General features: G+C 44.2%; 1 protein-coding gene across 1 annotated transcript in view; it reads right to left on the reverse strand.

Moving 5' to 3' along the window:
- LOC8027192 (calbindin-32) overlaps positions 1 to 15,447 on the reverse strand; it is a 204,137-nt gene that overhangs the window by 37,574 nt on the left and 151,116 nt on the right. The window contains exon 4 of the mRNA XM_040504192.2: positions 14,076 to 14,162. Within this exon, the coding sequence (XP_040360126.1) occupies positions 14,076 to 14,162 (87 nt within the window). The remainder of the gene's footprint in view (positions 1 to 14,075; positions 14,163 to 15,447) is intronic.

A 15,447-nucleotide genomic window follows, 5' to 3' on the forward strand; every position in this document is an offset into this window, starting at 1 on the left:
CGAAATGGTGTGGCGATCTGTAGTGTTTAGAGTGGCAGAAGGATGATCGACGTGCTCCATTTCGGTGTGCACGTTAGAGACCTCAGGATAGTGGTTGTACCGCACTGGCTAAATTGCTCATTTACAGCTGAGACGCCAGACGCCCACTGAGGCAGACTAACTTCCGGCTGTATTAACACACACCAATTTTTTTTCGGTCTCCTTTGTATTTCCTTTGTTGTCGTTTTGCGCTTTAATATCTCAATATGTACAACCAAGTAGCCCGCCCAATGATCTTAGTGACGTCGAGGCAGCCTAGCAAACATTAAGGGTTCCTTGATGTCTCGTCGTCCCAAGCGAAAATCCACAAATTGTAATTATTGGCGCATTCTCAGTAGCGAGGAGGTCAAACTTCAAGTGACTTTTGTGGCATAAATATTCGGTTATTTTCAAAACGTTTCTGGACATATTTTTTTCCCTCCCGAGATTTTAAGTAGCCATCAGAGAAACCAAACGAGCGAATGCGCTTCGAACAGTGCGATTTCCTTGCGGTGTATTTTTGAAGCAACTGTCAATAGTGCTTTGGTTGCTCGAGCAAGAGAAAACAGCACACCCATCGGAACCAGGTGGTTTTCTTGGAAACATCATGAAGTTGAATTAATTAATATTCCAACGGCGATTTATTATTTTTTATATTATTATTTAGTTATTAATATTTTTATCTTATAATTTTTGTTCTTGTTGTTGCGGGAAGCCCTTTTTGTAAAAAATTACAAGGACAAGGATAACAGCACCACAACAGCAGCATCCTAGCACTTTGAGCCTTGACTGTATGCTTTTGAAACCAAACACATCTTTGGGTGTTTTTTTTTTTAGATTACCATAACAATAAAAAGAGACAAACCGGCAATTGAATTAGTAGAATTAATCCTGCGGGGTATACCGTTATCGGCCGCGGCGGACGCTAGGGTGAGTGACGCGACAGTCCGTAGCTTAATTACCTAAAATTTACTAATAAACTTTTTGGGATATTTATCTTAATTAACTAGCCTACTTAGTTAAAAGAAGCTTAATTGCCTGAATTCACTAATCAACCTTTTTAATTATTCGTATTAATTATCTCCTTTAATTACCTAGTCCGCCTAGCTAAAATCAGCTTAATTACCTTAATAAGAACTAAACTTTTTTTGTTCTAACTATTCGTCTCAGTCCGCCCATCTTAATGAGATTTGGCATCCGTCACCGAAATAGGCCAGGGCGGTTGTTAGAATTCAGCCATGATAAAAGTCTGTTACGCGCTATTGAGTAGGGCATTTAAGTTGCCAAAGTCCTGAGACAGACGCGCAATACGCATATGAGCGAGGAAGGTCTGCGCCCCGACTAGACGATCACAAGCGAGTGGGGAGCGATTCAGTTCGATTGAATTCAAATCATTTTATCAGCAGGAAGGCATATACATGTTACTGAAAAAGCAGGTGGACGCATAGCCATATGGCTAGTTTGGGTCCATTAAAATAAGGTATCCGAGGTTTGGCGGAGGTTATTAAGGAACTAAACAAAAATCCTACAGAACAAAAAAAAAAAAAAAAAAAGAAATAGATTAAACAATTATAGGAGCCATACTAATTTCGCTAAACCAAGACGATGGTTATGACTCATAAGGGTAAAGGTGGCTTAAGAAAGAAACATGTAGCGTTTTAGTGCTTGGCTAAAATTATGCCAACTTCGAGGCCGGGAGTTCCAGACATTTGTACCACAGAAATCGATTAGTCTTTCACAACATGTGTTATGACATTGCGACATATTAAACTGCACAGATACATTTGCTCTAGTAGGGACTTTTTCACTTCCAGATTGTGAGTCGATCTGGCGAAGGCGTGATTTCTCCGTTTCGTGAGCTTGCCGACATGGCACTTCATGCTCTAATGTCTCCTCGAATACGGAACTTTGGACACTAGCACTTCTTGTTGCCCTCTTTTAGTGGCTTCCCACTGCGTATAGCGCGGCAAAGAATTTAATTTTCGGAAAAGATAACCACTGCTCTCTCCTCTTTTGACGATACGCTGATTGGAATATGAGGCGGGCGAATATCCAAATTGTTAATGAGCTAATTTCAGGTAATTAGTACGCTAATTATCGAGTCACACTCGTACCTTCACGTCCTCCGCGATCGATAACCTTATCCCCAAAGAATCGTTTCTTTATTTCTGGCTGCCGCTTTCACAAAAACACATTTCCAACCCATCAAAAAAAAAAAAAAAAAAAAAAAAAAAACACACACACATAAAAGAGGGTAACCGGCAGCGTTTCTTATAAAAAAAGAGTTTTTTTAAGGGCATTTTGAAAATCGAGATGACACATAGACACACACAAAAAAAAAAAAAAAACGCTGCGTTTCGCTACGGAGGTAGGCTGATGCGCTCTATGGGGCGGATGCTTTTGCGGTGGTCGAATTGTTCGGTCTTCCTCTCGGGAGATTGGCGGAGTGGGAGCAAAACTTGGTTATTCCATCGACGAGTCAGCGCTTTCAACCGGGCGCCGCGTGATGTTCCATGATAATGCAGCGAAGAAAGCGAAGGACCGAGGGTAAAAACAAAAAGCAGCCGGAGAGTTTTTGACGGGTCTGCGATTCGGGCAGACGTCTTCCGAGTCGACCCTTAATTTTTCCGCCCTTGTTGGCAGATTGGCTCACTGAGCTGCCGTCATTCTCCTACACGCACCGCATACCTCGGATACACCGCGCTCTCGGAACGAGTCCTTCGCTTTGTCGCTCTCTCTCGAGCAGGGGTGTGCGTTCCGACAAATTCTGCACTGCTCGTTTCTCCGAGAATCAATTAAACCGGAGTTGGATGATGTACTTGAAGAAACTTCGATCACAAGGGAAGCATTTCTTTCCCGTCTCTTCAATCCGGCCTCTCTCTCTCCACTTGCCCCGGACCATTTCCCCGAGGAAGCCGACGTAATAGCGGGAAAGATAACGAGAGAAAAGCACAAAACGCCGTAACAGGGAACCATTGAAAGGTTGTACCTCTCCCCCCTCTTCCCCCCTTTCGTTCTTCTTTCCAATTCTTTACGACCCGAACGAAAATTTTGAAGGTTCTGCACATGACAGCTGCCGCGTCTCTGGTTTGAAAATTCGCTAAATTATTCGTCCGTGATGCGGTTCTTTTCTTACGAGAAAAAAAAAAAAAAAAAAAAGTACGGGAAGATGGGAAGCTTGAAATGCTAAAGTTGGGAGCGATTAAAAAAAAAAAAAAAAGAAGAAGAACGAGGTGTTACAATGTACAAAGCGTGGCATTGTCAGCACGAACAAGCGATCGCCGTTTTTTTTCTTCTTAGAACTGGAAAGCTGCCATAAAAACTACTTTCGGGACGAAAAAAAAAGTCCTCATTGGGGGAACTTAGAACTTAAGCGGTAGAGATTGGTGGTGCCCGTCAAAACCCTGTTCAAGCAAAACGCAAAAAAAAAAAAGAAAAAAAAAAAAAGAAGAAGAGCCGATTTTCTTTTGCGCAGCATACTCTTTTTGTGTTTGACGGAGAAACGCTCACATAACGGAGGTAGATGATTGTTTCATTCGATCGTCTCTGCCGAGTGTGAGTGTGCCAGTGGTAGATTTGTCGAGGAGGCAGCAGCAATTCTCAATCGTGGTGCGGCCTAAAAAAATTACACCATCTTCCCGAGGGGAACCATGGGGTGATGCGGAGCATCGCGGATCGTTATTAACGGTGTTATTAACGGTGTTAGTAACGTTGTTGAACTTCACGGTCCCAAACCTCAGGTTCTGCTGCTCGACGTTCACGAACCAACGCGGCTTCCCGTTCTCGAAGGTCGGGTTCCGCCGCTCGCTTCGTACGTTTACGTTGAACTTCACGGTCCCGAACCTCAGGTTCTGCTGCTCGACGTTCTCGAACCGCCGCTGCTTCACGTTGTCGTAGTTCAGCATCCGCCGCTCGACGTTGACGAATGGACGCCGCTTCTCGTTGCCGTAGTTCAGCGTCGCGTGCCCTTCGCTGCGCAGCTTTGTCTTCAGTGGACGTAGCGTTGCTGTTAGTTTGTGGGGTGGTGCTGACGCTTGCTTGCGCCAACCCACTGACTGACGGGACTGTTGCTTCCATCACACTTCAGCGGAAGAACGGAATGGAGTCAACAACGGTGAACTGAACGCGCGCAGCGCGCTACCGCTGCTTGTATTCACACTTGAAGGAGAGGAGACTAGAGGAGGAGAGTTGCGCATGCGCGCGCGGTGTGAGTAGAAGCGAACGCACACGAAGTGCACGCAGCTGGTAGAGAGAGAGAGCGGAGAGAGTAACGCGCAGCTGTTGCAGAGAGGGAAGGAGGAGAGTTGCGCATGCGTAGTGTGAGTGCGGACTACAACGCCGCGGGACATAGACCTGAGCAAGAGATGCTCCGCATCAAAAAAAAAAAAAAAAAAAAAAAGCGAGGAAGGCTGAGCAATGTCCGTCGAAACACAGCTATCGGCGAACTGACAGGTTCGGAGAGAGACCACGTTCCCATATTCGCCGCTGCTTTGTTGTGGTACAACGGCAGTCTGCAGCGGCGACACTGACGCACACGAGGACGCGAATAACGAAGAACACTCGATCGATTTGACGTTATCGCCATCTGCAGCTTGCGTCATGTTTTCTTTTTGGATGCCGTATTTTAATGCGAATGTTTCGTTTCTCTCTTCGAAGCTAAAGACGCGGCGAAACTTTCGTAAACGGTTTTCAAGCGGATTGAGAATTTCTTAAAGGGCACGCGACGATTTGTACCCTTCTCACTCGGAAACAGATTTTTCTGAAACTTCGTTTATTAAGGCGCAAGTCTTATATGTCTCATTAGGCGAAAAGGCGTCGGCGTTGTGCCCGAAAGATGGCCATAAAAATACGTCATAAAGCACGCGCTGCTCAACGTCAAAGCGGACGCGCCTCAGAAATAAAACGCAAAGAAAAGTACAGCAACGCAGATGCTTCGTCACGGAAGCCGTGAAGACGACGAGGGCGCCGCGCCTGCGCAGTGGGGGAGCGCGATGTTACCGCCGGAGCGCCGTGTGCACCGAATACACAGACACCGAATACAATACTGGCAGAAACAACTTTAATACGTGTAGAAACATTTCAGCCGCGGGACTATAATGCTTTCGCATTCCTATACGTAAGCAGTCTAAAGTGTCTTGGGCGTTTTTGTTTTTTTTTTTTGCCGCCGTCGGCCGCGATTAAGAGCTGCACATGATTTGATGTCTCACATGTCGAACTTATCGTTGATCGTTTGGCGCATTGGAAAGCATAAAAAAATGCGCGCTATGCTCATCAACGCCTTAACTTCTTTTATACCGGAGAGCGAGCGGAAGACCGGAAACACGAGGGCACTCGTATGAAAAGCACCAATTGCACTGGCATGACATTACCGTTTAACTGAATTGGTTCGGATTTTAAATTTCGTTTGCAACGAACCTAATTTTCAACTACATTTTGTATTTATTTCGTTAGAAAAAGGCAACTGAGGGGCCGAAGAAGAGTGCCGAAATCACGACAACTCTCTTCGAATGCATCAATCAATCATCATCAATGTTTATTCACGTAAAGATGTACAAAGAAATGTCTGATTAGTCATCTGGATCCATAGCCTACATGGCTAGAAATGGATCCATTAAAAAAACATTCACATTTAAAACAATCCTATAGGCATTCACACAATCTATACATAGCTGCACAAATAATATAACTACTAGTACGGAGTTAACAGGGTGAGTTGTACACTTCAGATGAAATAAATCGTTTTAATGAGAGTACAAAATTTGTTGCTAGTTTTATTTTACATGAAATGTTATTCCATATCTTCGCACCAATGAACGATATTAAGCGGCGCCCGTAGGCATTGTAAGTTATCGGCAAATTAAGGTTATTATAATGTAGTTGTCGGGTTTCACGTTTTGGAAAATTGAATATAGAAGAGTGATATGGAGTATTCTGGGTTAAAATTCTTTGGACTAAAGTGGCAGTCTTATGGTCGCGAGCTAAGTTGATGGGGAGTATGTTTAATTCACTAAAAAGATGCTTAGCTGATGCATGTATAGGTGCTGCTGCTATTATCCTGATTGCCCTTCTTTGCAGAATGGTAACTCTCGCTAGATATGACGCGTAAGTGAAACCCCATGATTCAACACAATAGGTTAAATGAGTATGAAACACACCGAAGTAAATCATGCGTAATGTTTGTTTGCTAAAATGTTTCCGTGCTTTCACTAATGAAAAGCATCCGAAGGTTAATTTTTTACATAGCTCGTCAATGTGGGGAGCCCAGTGTAGTGTTGAATCTAGGGTAATTCCTAGGTATTTATAAGTGATAACTTGATCGATGTGTAAACCTCCTAGATGCAGGTTACATGTAAATGATTGTTGTTTCCGATCAGACGCGAAAACAATGAACTTAGTTTTTTTAATATTTAGCACCAGCTTGTTGCAATTAAACCAAGTTATCGTATTTTTCAAGTCGTTATTCGCTAGTAATTCGGCCTCTTCAAGAGAATGATGTGATACTAGTAAGGCTGTATCATCGGCGTATAAAACTGCTTCGGAATGTCTGAGGCAAGCTGCGTAATCATTGATGAAAAGAGAGAAAAGTATCGGTCCTAACACCGACCCCTGTGGTACACCAGTCTTCACTATCGCGGTTGTAGATTGATTATGGGAAATTTGTACAAATTGGGTGCGGTTTGTTAAGTAGCTACGAAAAAATTTGCCAGCTGGCCCTCGAAAACCGTAACGCTCAAGTTTTTGTAAAAGAATGTCGTGATTAACAGAATCGAAAGCTTTTTTTATATCGAGGAATATGCCTATAGTAGTTCTATTTTTGTTGAGGGAGGAATTGACTATTTCTGATACGGAGTGTACTGCTGTGCCTGTAGAGAAGTTTTTCCGAAAACCATGTTGATTAGCAACCAAAATGTTGTATTTCTCGACAAAGTTCATTATTCTTGCGGCAATTAGTTTTTCAAATAGTGTATTAATGCAGGACAGAATTGTAATCGGGCGATAATTAGCCAGGTCATTAGGGTCACCACTTTTGTAAATTGGTACTACTCGCCCAATCTTAAGTTTTTCTGGGTAAATTCCCGATAAATATGCCTGGTTAAACAGTTTTTGTAGTGGGTAGCACAGGATGTCAATGTTGTCTTTCAATAGGTTTACCGAGATTTCGTCGTGGCCCATAGCTTTGTTTGATAACATTTGTCTGGCAACGCCAACAATTTCGGCGGCTGTTATTTCTGCGTAAACAAATGTATTAATGCATGGGCTAGGTAGGATAATTTTTGACGTTTCATCTGATACTGCAGGTGAGGATGTACCTATGCTAATGAAAAAGTCATTGAACATTGACACAAGGTGCGCTTGATCACAATTAAGAATGTTCAAATCTGGTAAAATGTTACATTGTTGAGAGGACTTCATTACAAGGTTAATTGTGTGCCATATTTCTTTGGAGCTACCGTTAGCTTTTGCAATGCGGCTGCTAAAATATTGCTTTTTACGCTTCCGCATGGTGGATAGCGATAGGTTCCGTGCAACTCTAAACTTTTCCCTGTAATAGTCGTTGTCCTTGTTTTGCTTCATTTTGTTATACCAGTGTTCCTTGAGCCTAATTAACTTCAGTATCTCCTCGTTCATCCAGGGACAAATGGGAGAATAAAGCTGTGCTGCCCGGCGAGATACGAATTTGTGTGCTATACAACAAGATTTGAACAGTGTTGAAAAGGTATCATATGCATTGTTAGTGTCGGTAAAATTGATCTGAGAAAAGTTTGTCTCCTGAAGGGACCTTTTAGTTGCCTCGTAATTCCACATTGATACACCATGGCCGACTGTGGGCTCTTTTTGAAGGTTCTTTTCTGCATTGGGAGCGACAATAAAAGTAGGGAAATGATCTGCGACGTTTTCTGTTATAACCCCAGCTTTTACGGAGCTGTCTTCAAAATTGGAGAGTATATGATCTATTGTTGAACAAGACGTTAGTGTTACTCTTGTTGGATCTGTAATATGGTTCTGGAAGCCGTAAGATAGCAGGAGGTTCCGGTATTCTGTACTTGAGGGCTCTGTTATATTTATGTTGAAGTCACCACAGATAATCGCTTTGTTATTTTTGTTCGCAAGACGGTACAACACATCTTCCAGCTTTTCTAGGAATGCCCGAGTGTTTGATTCTGGCGGTCTGTATATTACACCAACAATGACTCCACAATCCAGTTCCATCTCTGCTTCCCAAGCGATTGCGCAATCTTTTGCTTGCATTCTTCCCGAGAAGTACGCCGATAGCTATTGCTATTGCCGAAAAGTGGACATTTCTCCTTCTTTTTTTTTATCAGAAATGCCGCGAAAGTAGGGGATCAACCGTCCACGCACATTTGGCGTTTTAGTCAGAAAATTGCACGGTGTATAGAACTCTTTCCGCTTGGGGGCCACAGGACACCGACTTATCCCTGAAGTGTCGTGGCTGCGCCTTCGAAGGCCCATGAGGGAAAGCAAGCGTGGGGCTAGGCGATGCGCGTGAGCACTCGCGCAAGACACGAAGCTTCCCCCGCACCCCACAACGCTGCTCCGATCTCTCGAAGATGGAGCCAACTGCATGGTTTCGCACCTCCGCAGAAGCAGCTGGCGCAGCTCCCCTCCTCTCGAGCAGCGTAGGTCGCCAGCTCTTAAAAGGCCGGTCCGGAAACGGGCTTCGCCCATAGTCCCTAATCTCCGAGTCGGGTGCACTCGTAAAGCCCTCCCTAAAACGCCGGACGACCGTCCAGGTGTGTGGAGTACGCCGACGGGCTGGGTCACGGGCGCCGAGCTATCGGATCGTGCCTTGTCTACGCCAAATGCGCGTAACTCGCCCCGCTAGATTTACGTCCCGTTTAGGGCTTCTTATCGATTCGTGCTGCATAGCCGCCGCCGCGCACGCCAGGACGAGGGTCTCGGCCGCGAGCGTGTCTTGGGTACCACGGGCCGTAAACGCCTTAGTGACGCTGTTGGCTGCTACGCGGTGGCATACTTTTGAGTACTTTAGATTGTTTTTTGTCGACTCTGACTCTTGTTTCGGATAATTTGCAAAGTAGCAAACGACGCAGGCCGGCACTGGGAAGTTATCGGTGCTAGGGGCGCCGAGTGTGATGTATTCTGAGCTCGTGCCGCAGCGCCCGGGAAATGTTCGGGTTGCCGTTTGAGGCGACGACATTCGGTATATATCCAATGGCGCCGCGGGACTCGCGCTGCAGACGCGGACTACGAATGAATAGACCAGAATATGTAGATGGGACATCAGCTCGAGAATTGATTATGTGGCTTATGACCTTTAAACTGTCACAATGCTCGGCGGAAGAAAGGACGTGGCGAATGGGACACGCGCACCTTCATTTGTCGCGGTTTGTTTAGAGGAGCCGGCCGCTCTGTCGTTTTCACTAGGCGGCACACAAACGCGCGCGATTCATCAGCGTTGCGGCGAATGCGGCTAATGGCACTTTGATGGCAAAGGATGATAGAGCTACCCGACAAACCTTTTCCAGAGGTTCCAAATGGAATCGATAAAATGCTGTTTGTGCCGACACGAGTTCTGTTTATGACCGTCCGAATCGTTACAAGGCTACATCCGATCATTTTGAGTTGAAGGTCAGTTTCAGCGTTCGTTGGTATTTCGATTGTTCGTAACGATAAATAGGCTCTTTCGCGCCTATAAAATATTTTGAATGAAAGCTGATGTTCTTCTATGAAATTTGTTCTCGTGAACAAATTTGACTGTCGGAACTTGCCTGACAAATTTGTTTTCCTTGCACATTTTGGAAAATCTCCGCCACAGTTTTGATCGAATAGTGTTCTATCAGTTATTCCTTTTTCTCGGTGCTCTGATAGAAGGCTTCTGAGGGAGAGCTTGATGAACCATTTTGAAATATGCAATGAAGGTGCACGTTAGTATGCTGTGAAGAAATTGGATTGTATTCGTTCGCGCATAGAAACACTTTAAGTTAGCGTTTTGCACGACCACCGTAAAAATCCTAAAATTAAGATTCAGTCACGTACTTTTGCGCCAGGCTATCAACCCCAAATGGGACTTTAATCTTTGCAGAAAATTAGATCATATTGTATGATCTAAAAATCTAGTAATGACTTTTTCTCCATTGAGTTTGCGGAATGTTTGAGACTATAAAAAATGTACGAACATAAAAAAAAGGCTGTGCAACAAGGATAAAAAAAAATGGAAGAACATGAGTGTCGAAATTATTTGCATAACCCAAGCTCGCCGGGCGGATACACTCTAAAAAATGCCCCTGCGTCTACTTTCCCACACAACACTCGGAGAGTCAATCACCGCAACTTACGGAGGCAGCTCAGCGAATGACGATGCCGAAACATATGTTTAGACCAAAAAACGCAGTCTGAGTTGTGACATTATGCAATGCAAAACGTCACGCTTGCATTGCTTAATGTCACAACTCAGACTGCGTTTTTTGGTCTAAACATATGCTTCGGCATTGTCATTCGCTGAGCTGCCTCCGTAAGTTGCGGTGATTGACTCTCCGAGTGTTGTGCGGGAAAGTAGACGCACGGGCGTTTTTTTAGAGTACACATAACAAATGAAGGTATGAGTACTCTATGGGTTCTTTTTTTATAATTATAATCAATTGCCAGTCTCCTTGTCCTTGCTTCTTTGAAGAGGGAAGTCCGTTGAGCTGTTACCGACTGTGATCGTTATTCTCTTCTCCTAATCCCTTTTTTAATTATTTATTTATTGCGCAACTTAAAAGGGAAAAAGAAAATTAGAGCAATGGGCGTTCACGTTGATGAGATAAACTCAACATTTTGCAATGCGCAACCGAAATTGCGCATTGCATTGTAACCTTCAGTGTCAACCGAACGAACGATTTTTCTGAAACTTCGTTTATTGCCACCGACAGCCGCGACAAATGAGAACGGTTTTTTTTCTTAAAATTTTTTTTTATTGATTTTGTGAGTAAGGGTGTTCTCCTCAATGATTAATGGTTACGGGAACGCCATTATTTATTGGTGTCATGACAACTGAACGCCTCTACAATTTCCGCTATGCATATGTTGACAGTGGTTTTATTTTATGTTAGCGCAACAGTGCGTCGCGTGTTTCGGAGGAGACTCCCGCAATATCGAACGCACAGCGCGATTGAGAGAGGAGGAGGCGAGAGGGACTTCAGAACGTCGAGCTCTGGTGTGAATGATTAGTGGGTAGACCTAAAGCTAGCTTCCTTTGTCTCTACTCACTCTTCGAACGCTTTCGAACGCCGAACGCCGTCGTCCGGCATTTGTGTCTGAACGCCCTATAAACATTGCAATGGTAATGAATGCTTATGAAAGACGCGACGGACGCGTTACAATCAAGTCGGCAGACATCCTAACGAGAGAAGACACACAGCGCACAGTTCGCACAATTCGAACCCAGAATCACTTCGTAGTCCCTGGTTACGAGCGACCGGGCTTGGCCTAATGATGATGAATTCCTCGCACCGGGATTGGTCCGCGATTGTGTTTACCGAGTGAGGCCGCGATCTGATAGGCTGCACACTGCTAACGAGATAATTGGGACTTGCCGCACATTGCCGTTTTTTTTTTACATTCGCGTTCACTACGTTGCTCGCACACAGTGCACATATGCCTCGTCGAAAGCGGCGTGAAGCACAGAGCTGGAGATGCTGTCCCAAAGCCGAGTGTTCCTCGACTGATTAATAACGCCAGTAGGCGGCCTCTCATCAGGGGACACAGTGTGCCCGCGCACGCACACTCACGCGCCCACGCAGAGATCCGACAAGGCCTGCCCTAAATGGGTCCGACGGGCGGGATTTCCTGTCTCCGGCAGGCCCCGACAGACTTCGGAATGTCCAGCGGAAGAAGTACTTTGTCAGCCGGCACACTCCGATCTAGGGAAAGTGTTTCGCGCGGCATCCTGCCTCAGGAGAAAAATGGGCCTTCGACATTAACCAGACGCCGCCGCCATTGTTTGCTAAGTATTGCACCGCCGCACTTTTTTTTTTTTTTCACTTTTCAGGTGGTAACGACTTTGGCTTCCTGTGCCGTCATCCGTATCATCAAACGTTTAATGCTGGAAAAATCAGGCAGCTCCGTCGTTTCTGGCAGAGGAGAGAGAGAGCCCTTTCCTGGCATTTTCTGCTGACGATAGGTAGTTGCTAAATTGTTCCCAACGCGGCGCGATCCGTATCGTGTAACTCCCATTATCATCTTCACCTCTAGTACCGCAGGCATTCTAAATCGCAGCCCAACCCTGAGAGCCAGCCGGATCGATAATGTTTGCTTTCATTTTTTGATGTATGTAGTCTGCCTATACTCTATAAAAGGTAAGGGTCGGCGCTCGATAACGGTGATCTGTGTTAGATTTGATTCTGTAATATGTGTTGGCCACTGATATGAGAAGCGCCATAAATGCGCTGAAAAGATGCGAAACACTAATAACAGCTGAGAATATAGCATTTTTGTTTTTGAAATGTGCGTTTTGTTTACGTGTACATTATTAGGCTTTAAAGATTAGGGCTTCGTTCGATTCTTTTTTATGAAACGAAGTTTCGAAATATTTAATTATCAGTTCTTAATCTTTGAGCTTGTCGCGTATTCAAAACGTTTGTCCCTGAGCATAAACAAGAAAACAAAAAGTAGTGGTCTTCCTATATAATGGTCGACTAATATTTTTGAAACCGAGCATGCTTATTATAAACTAGAGTATTCATAAATAAAATTGCACAACAATGAAACAATAAAAACACGAGAGGATAAAAAATATGGTTCTTCCCTTGCCGTCTTAACTTAAAATAAGAACATCCCTATAATCCTTACACCAGTTTCAATAAGTTCGGTGTAGTGTGAAGCCCGTCATGAAAACTACTAGTTTTTAGGGGCCTTGATTTTGACGAATTCCGGAAATCTGATAAGGAATCGAAATTGCAGTTTTTCTCGTTGAAATTCCCCAGTTATTTCACCCTCTATATTATATTAGATGCCCGTCAAATATCACAACCTTGATTTAACTATGGAAATATTGGAACCACAAAACTAAGTTTTATTGCAGTATTTGCTTATTTTGGTATCGCGCTTGCTGTTTTTCGGGAGGTAGGAAAGGCTAATCTACTTCTGTTTCCAGCTTCGCGTTTTATGTAACCTCTAAAAATACATCTACTGTATTATCCGCGCGCGATTATTTAGCACGATGCGTTCCTAATTGCCGAGGACAAATATTTACTTGTTCACGCGCAACGGTAAATATTTTTTGCCTACAATATACCAGCCTGTGATTCTTAAGGTATTAGGGAATTTTTTTTTTAGTCTAGAGTGATCTAGAGTGATTAAGTCTTGTCAGTAATGTTATTGCAATGACGAAGCGCGTTCGTTTTAGAGTAATATAAACTTTTACGCGCCAAACCAACGAAGGGAATCCGGCACACCCTATAGCGAAGGACTGGGGATTCTACCACATGAGGATCTTTTGACGTGTAACCGAAGTATCGGTTACACGGCGCCTTATGCGGAATAAGCCTGCGTCGTATTTCAGGCAGGTCGTCCGGGATCCGAACCCGCAACTGCACTCTAAAGGAAGCCAGTGCGTCTACTTTCCCGCACAGCACTCGAAGAGAAAATCACCGCAACTTACGGAGGCAGCTCAGCGAATGACGATGGCGAAACATATGTTTAGACCAAAAAGCGCAGCCTGAGTTGTGACATTAAGCAATGCAAGCGTGACGTTTTGCATTGCTTAATGTCGCAACTCAGACTGCGTTTTTCGGGCTAAACATGTGTTTCGGCAGCGTCATTCGCTGAGCTGCCTCCGTAAGGTGCGGTGATTGGCTCTCCGGGTGTTGTGCGGGGAAAATACTAGACGCGCAGGCTTTTTTAGAGCGTGGGGATATGTAACCAGGCGATTTGCCTAAGAGCCACCGAGGCGGTTTCTGGAGTAACATCGAGACTAGAGTAATGATATCTAACGACGGTTCCGTCTAGCATACTATATGTATCGAGTGTATACAGTGACGGCACCAGAATAACCAAGCGCGTTCAGAGCAACCTATATGCTAAGACTGACGACTCACCTTCATGAACTCGACGCTTGACTCCAACGGGTTGTCGAAACGGAAGAGGAGAAGGAAGCTCTCTTCGAGGGGCAACAGCTGGGCTAACTGCGATGGAATGAGAACAGAAGCGTGTCTTAGTGCCGAAAGTCACGCAGGGTTCGAACAGTGCGCGCGTACTGACGCTTTGCAAAGGCTGCGCTCAGGGGCTGCACCCTGTATCTTAGGAAGGTTGGAGCTGCAATGCGTAAAAGTCGTAGAGCGACGTGTCAAAGGGTAAACAACACGCTCCGAAGGACTGAATCTATAGACGCACGTTTATGCACGCTCCGTCAACAGTCTAAAGGTACGTTTATACTCCTACGTAACGACGACGGGCGTGGCGTGGCGCAGCGCGAACAGATACTGATTGGTCACTGATATCGAGTTTCTGGTTGCCGGCCAATGAAAGGAGCGCGTTCCGCACTACGCTGCCTTCACTGCACTCAACGTCGGAGTATAAACAGCCTTTAACTCTTGATTCGCATACTTGCGTTGAGTCCGACCGAGTGCGAGGGTTGCTATGGCGTCGGCTCCAACAAAAGTGAGTTAAAACTTAGCTGTTGCAATGGCAACACTCACATTCGGTCGGACTCAACGCAACTGTGTGAATCAAGGGTTCGACTCTTGGCGATTCGCGGCAAGGAGGGCTTTCAGCCCCGTAAGCATTCATTCACGTCTGACGAAGAAACTGACCTAAAAAATAACTCCCCTGCCTTCCCTAAAGAAAAACAAAAGAAAAAAATGTTTCTTACTTTTTAAGCAGAAAAAAAATACATATAATATAAAAAAAGAGCGTAAAACCCAGGTTTAGTTTCTGAAATGTTTCACTTAGTTGTAAGTAGGGTGTATAATAAAAATCAATATGATGTAAATTGGGACTTAAATCATTATTTAAATCGAACCGGTTTTACTATGATGATTTAAGTCAAACCTTTTCCGCAAAAATAATTCAGCAAATATATTTATTTACCATTTGTCTATCATTTGATGCTTTTTATGCGCATTTCTTTTATATTTAAAGAATCATCTAGCATATAAGATTTACATAAGGCTGGACACAAGCAAAAATAAGTGGTTTCTGATAACACTGGAGCGTTGAGCTTGATTTTCACTTTGTTCGTTCGCCACGTAACGCCCTATTGTAACAAAATCAGAACGCAAAAGAAAAGAAAATAGTGTTCTATTGCATCAAGTAGGAACGCAAAAAAATCAAATCAAGCTTTTTAACCAACTAATAAGATGAAGCTGTTATGTTCTAGTATGGTGGGGATTGAATCAATGAAAAGTTGTTAATTAAACTGTACTTCACATTTAAAGTAATTAATTTTTCCTCGTAGTTATCAAGGACCGA

This window comes from Ixodes scapularis, unplaced genomic scaffold, assembly GCF_016920785.2.
Source record: "Ixodes scapularis isolate PalLabHiFi unplaced genomic scaffold, ASM1692078v2 PGA_scaffold9__187_contigs__length_104089568, whole genome shotgun sequence".
In the NCBI taxonomy this organism is placed as follows: domain Eukaryota; kingdom Metazoa; phylum Arthropoda; class Arachnida; order Ixodida; family Ixodidae; genus Ixodes; species Ixodes scapularis.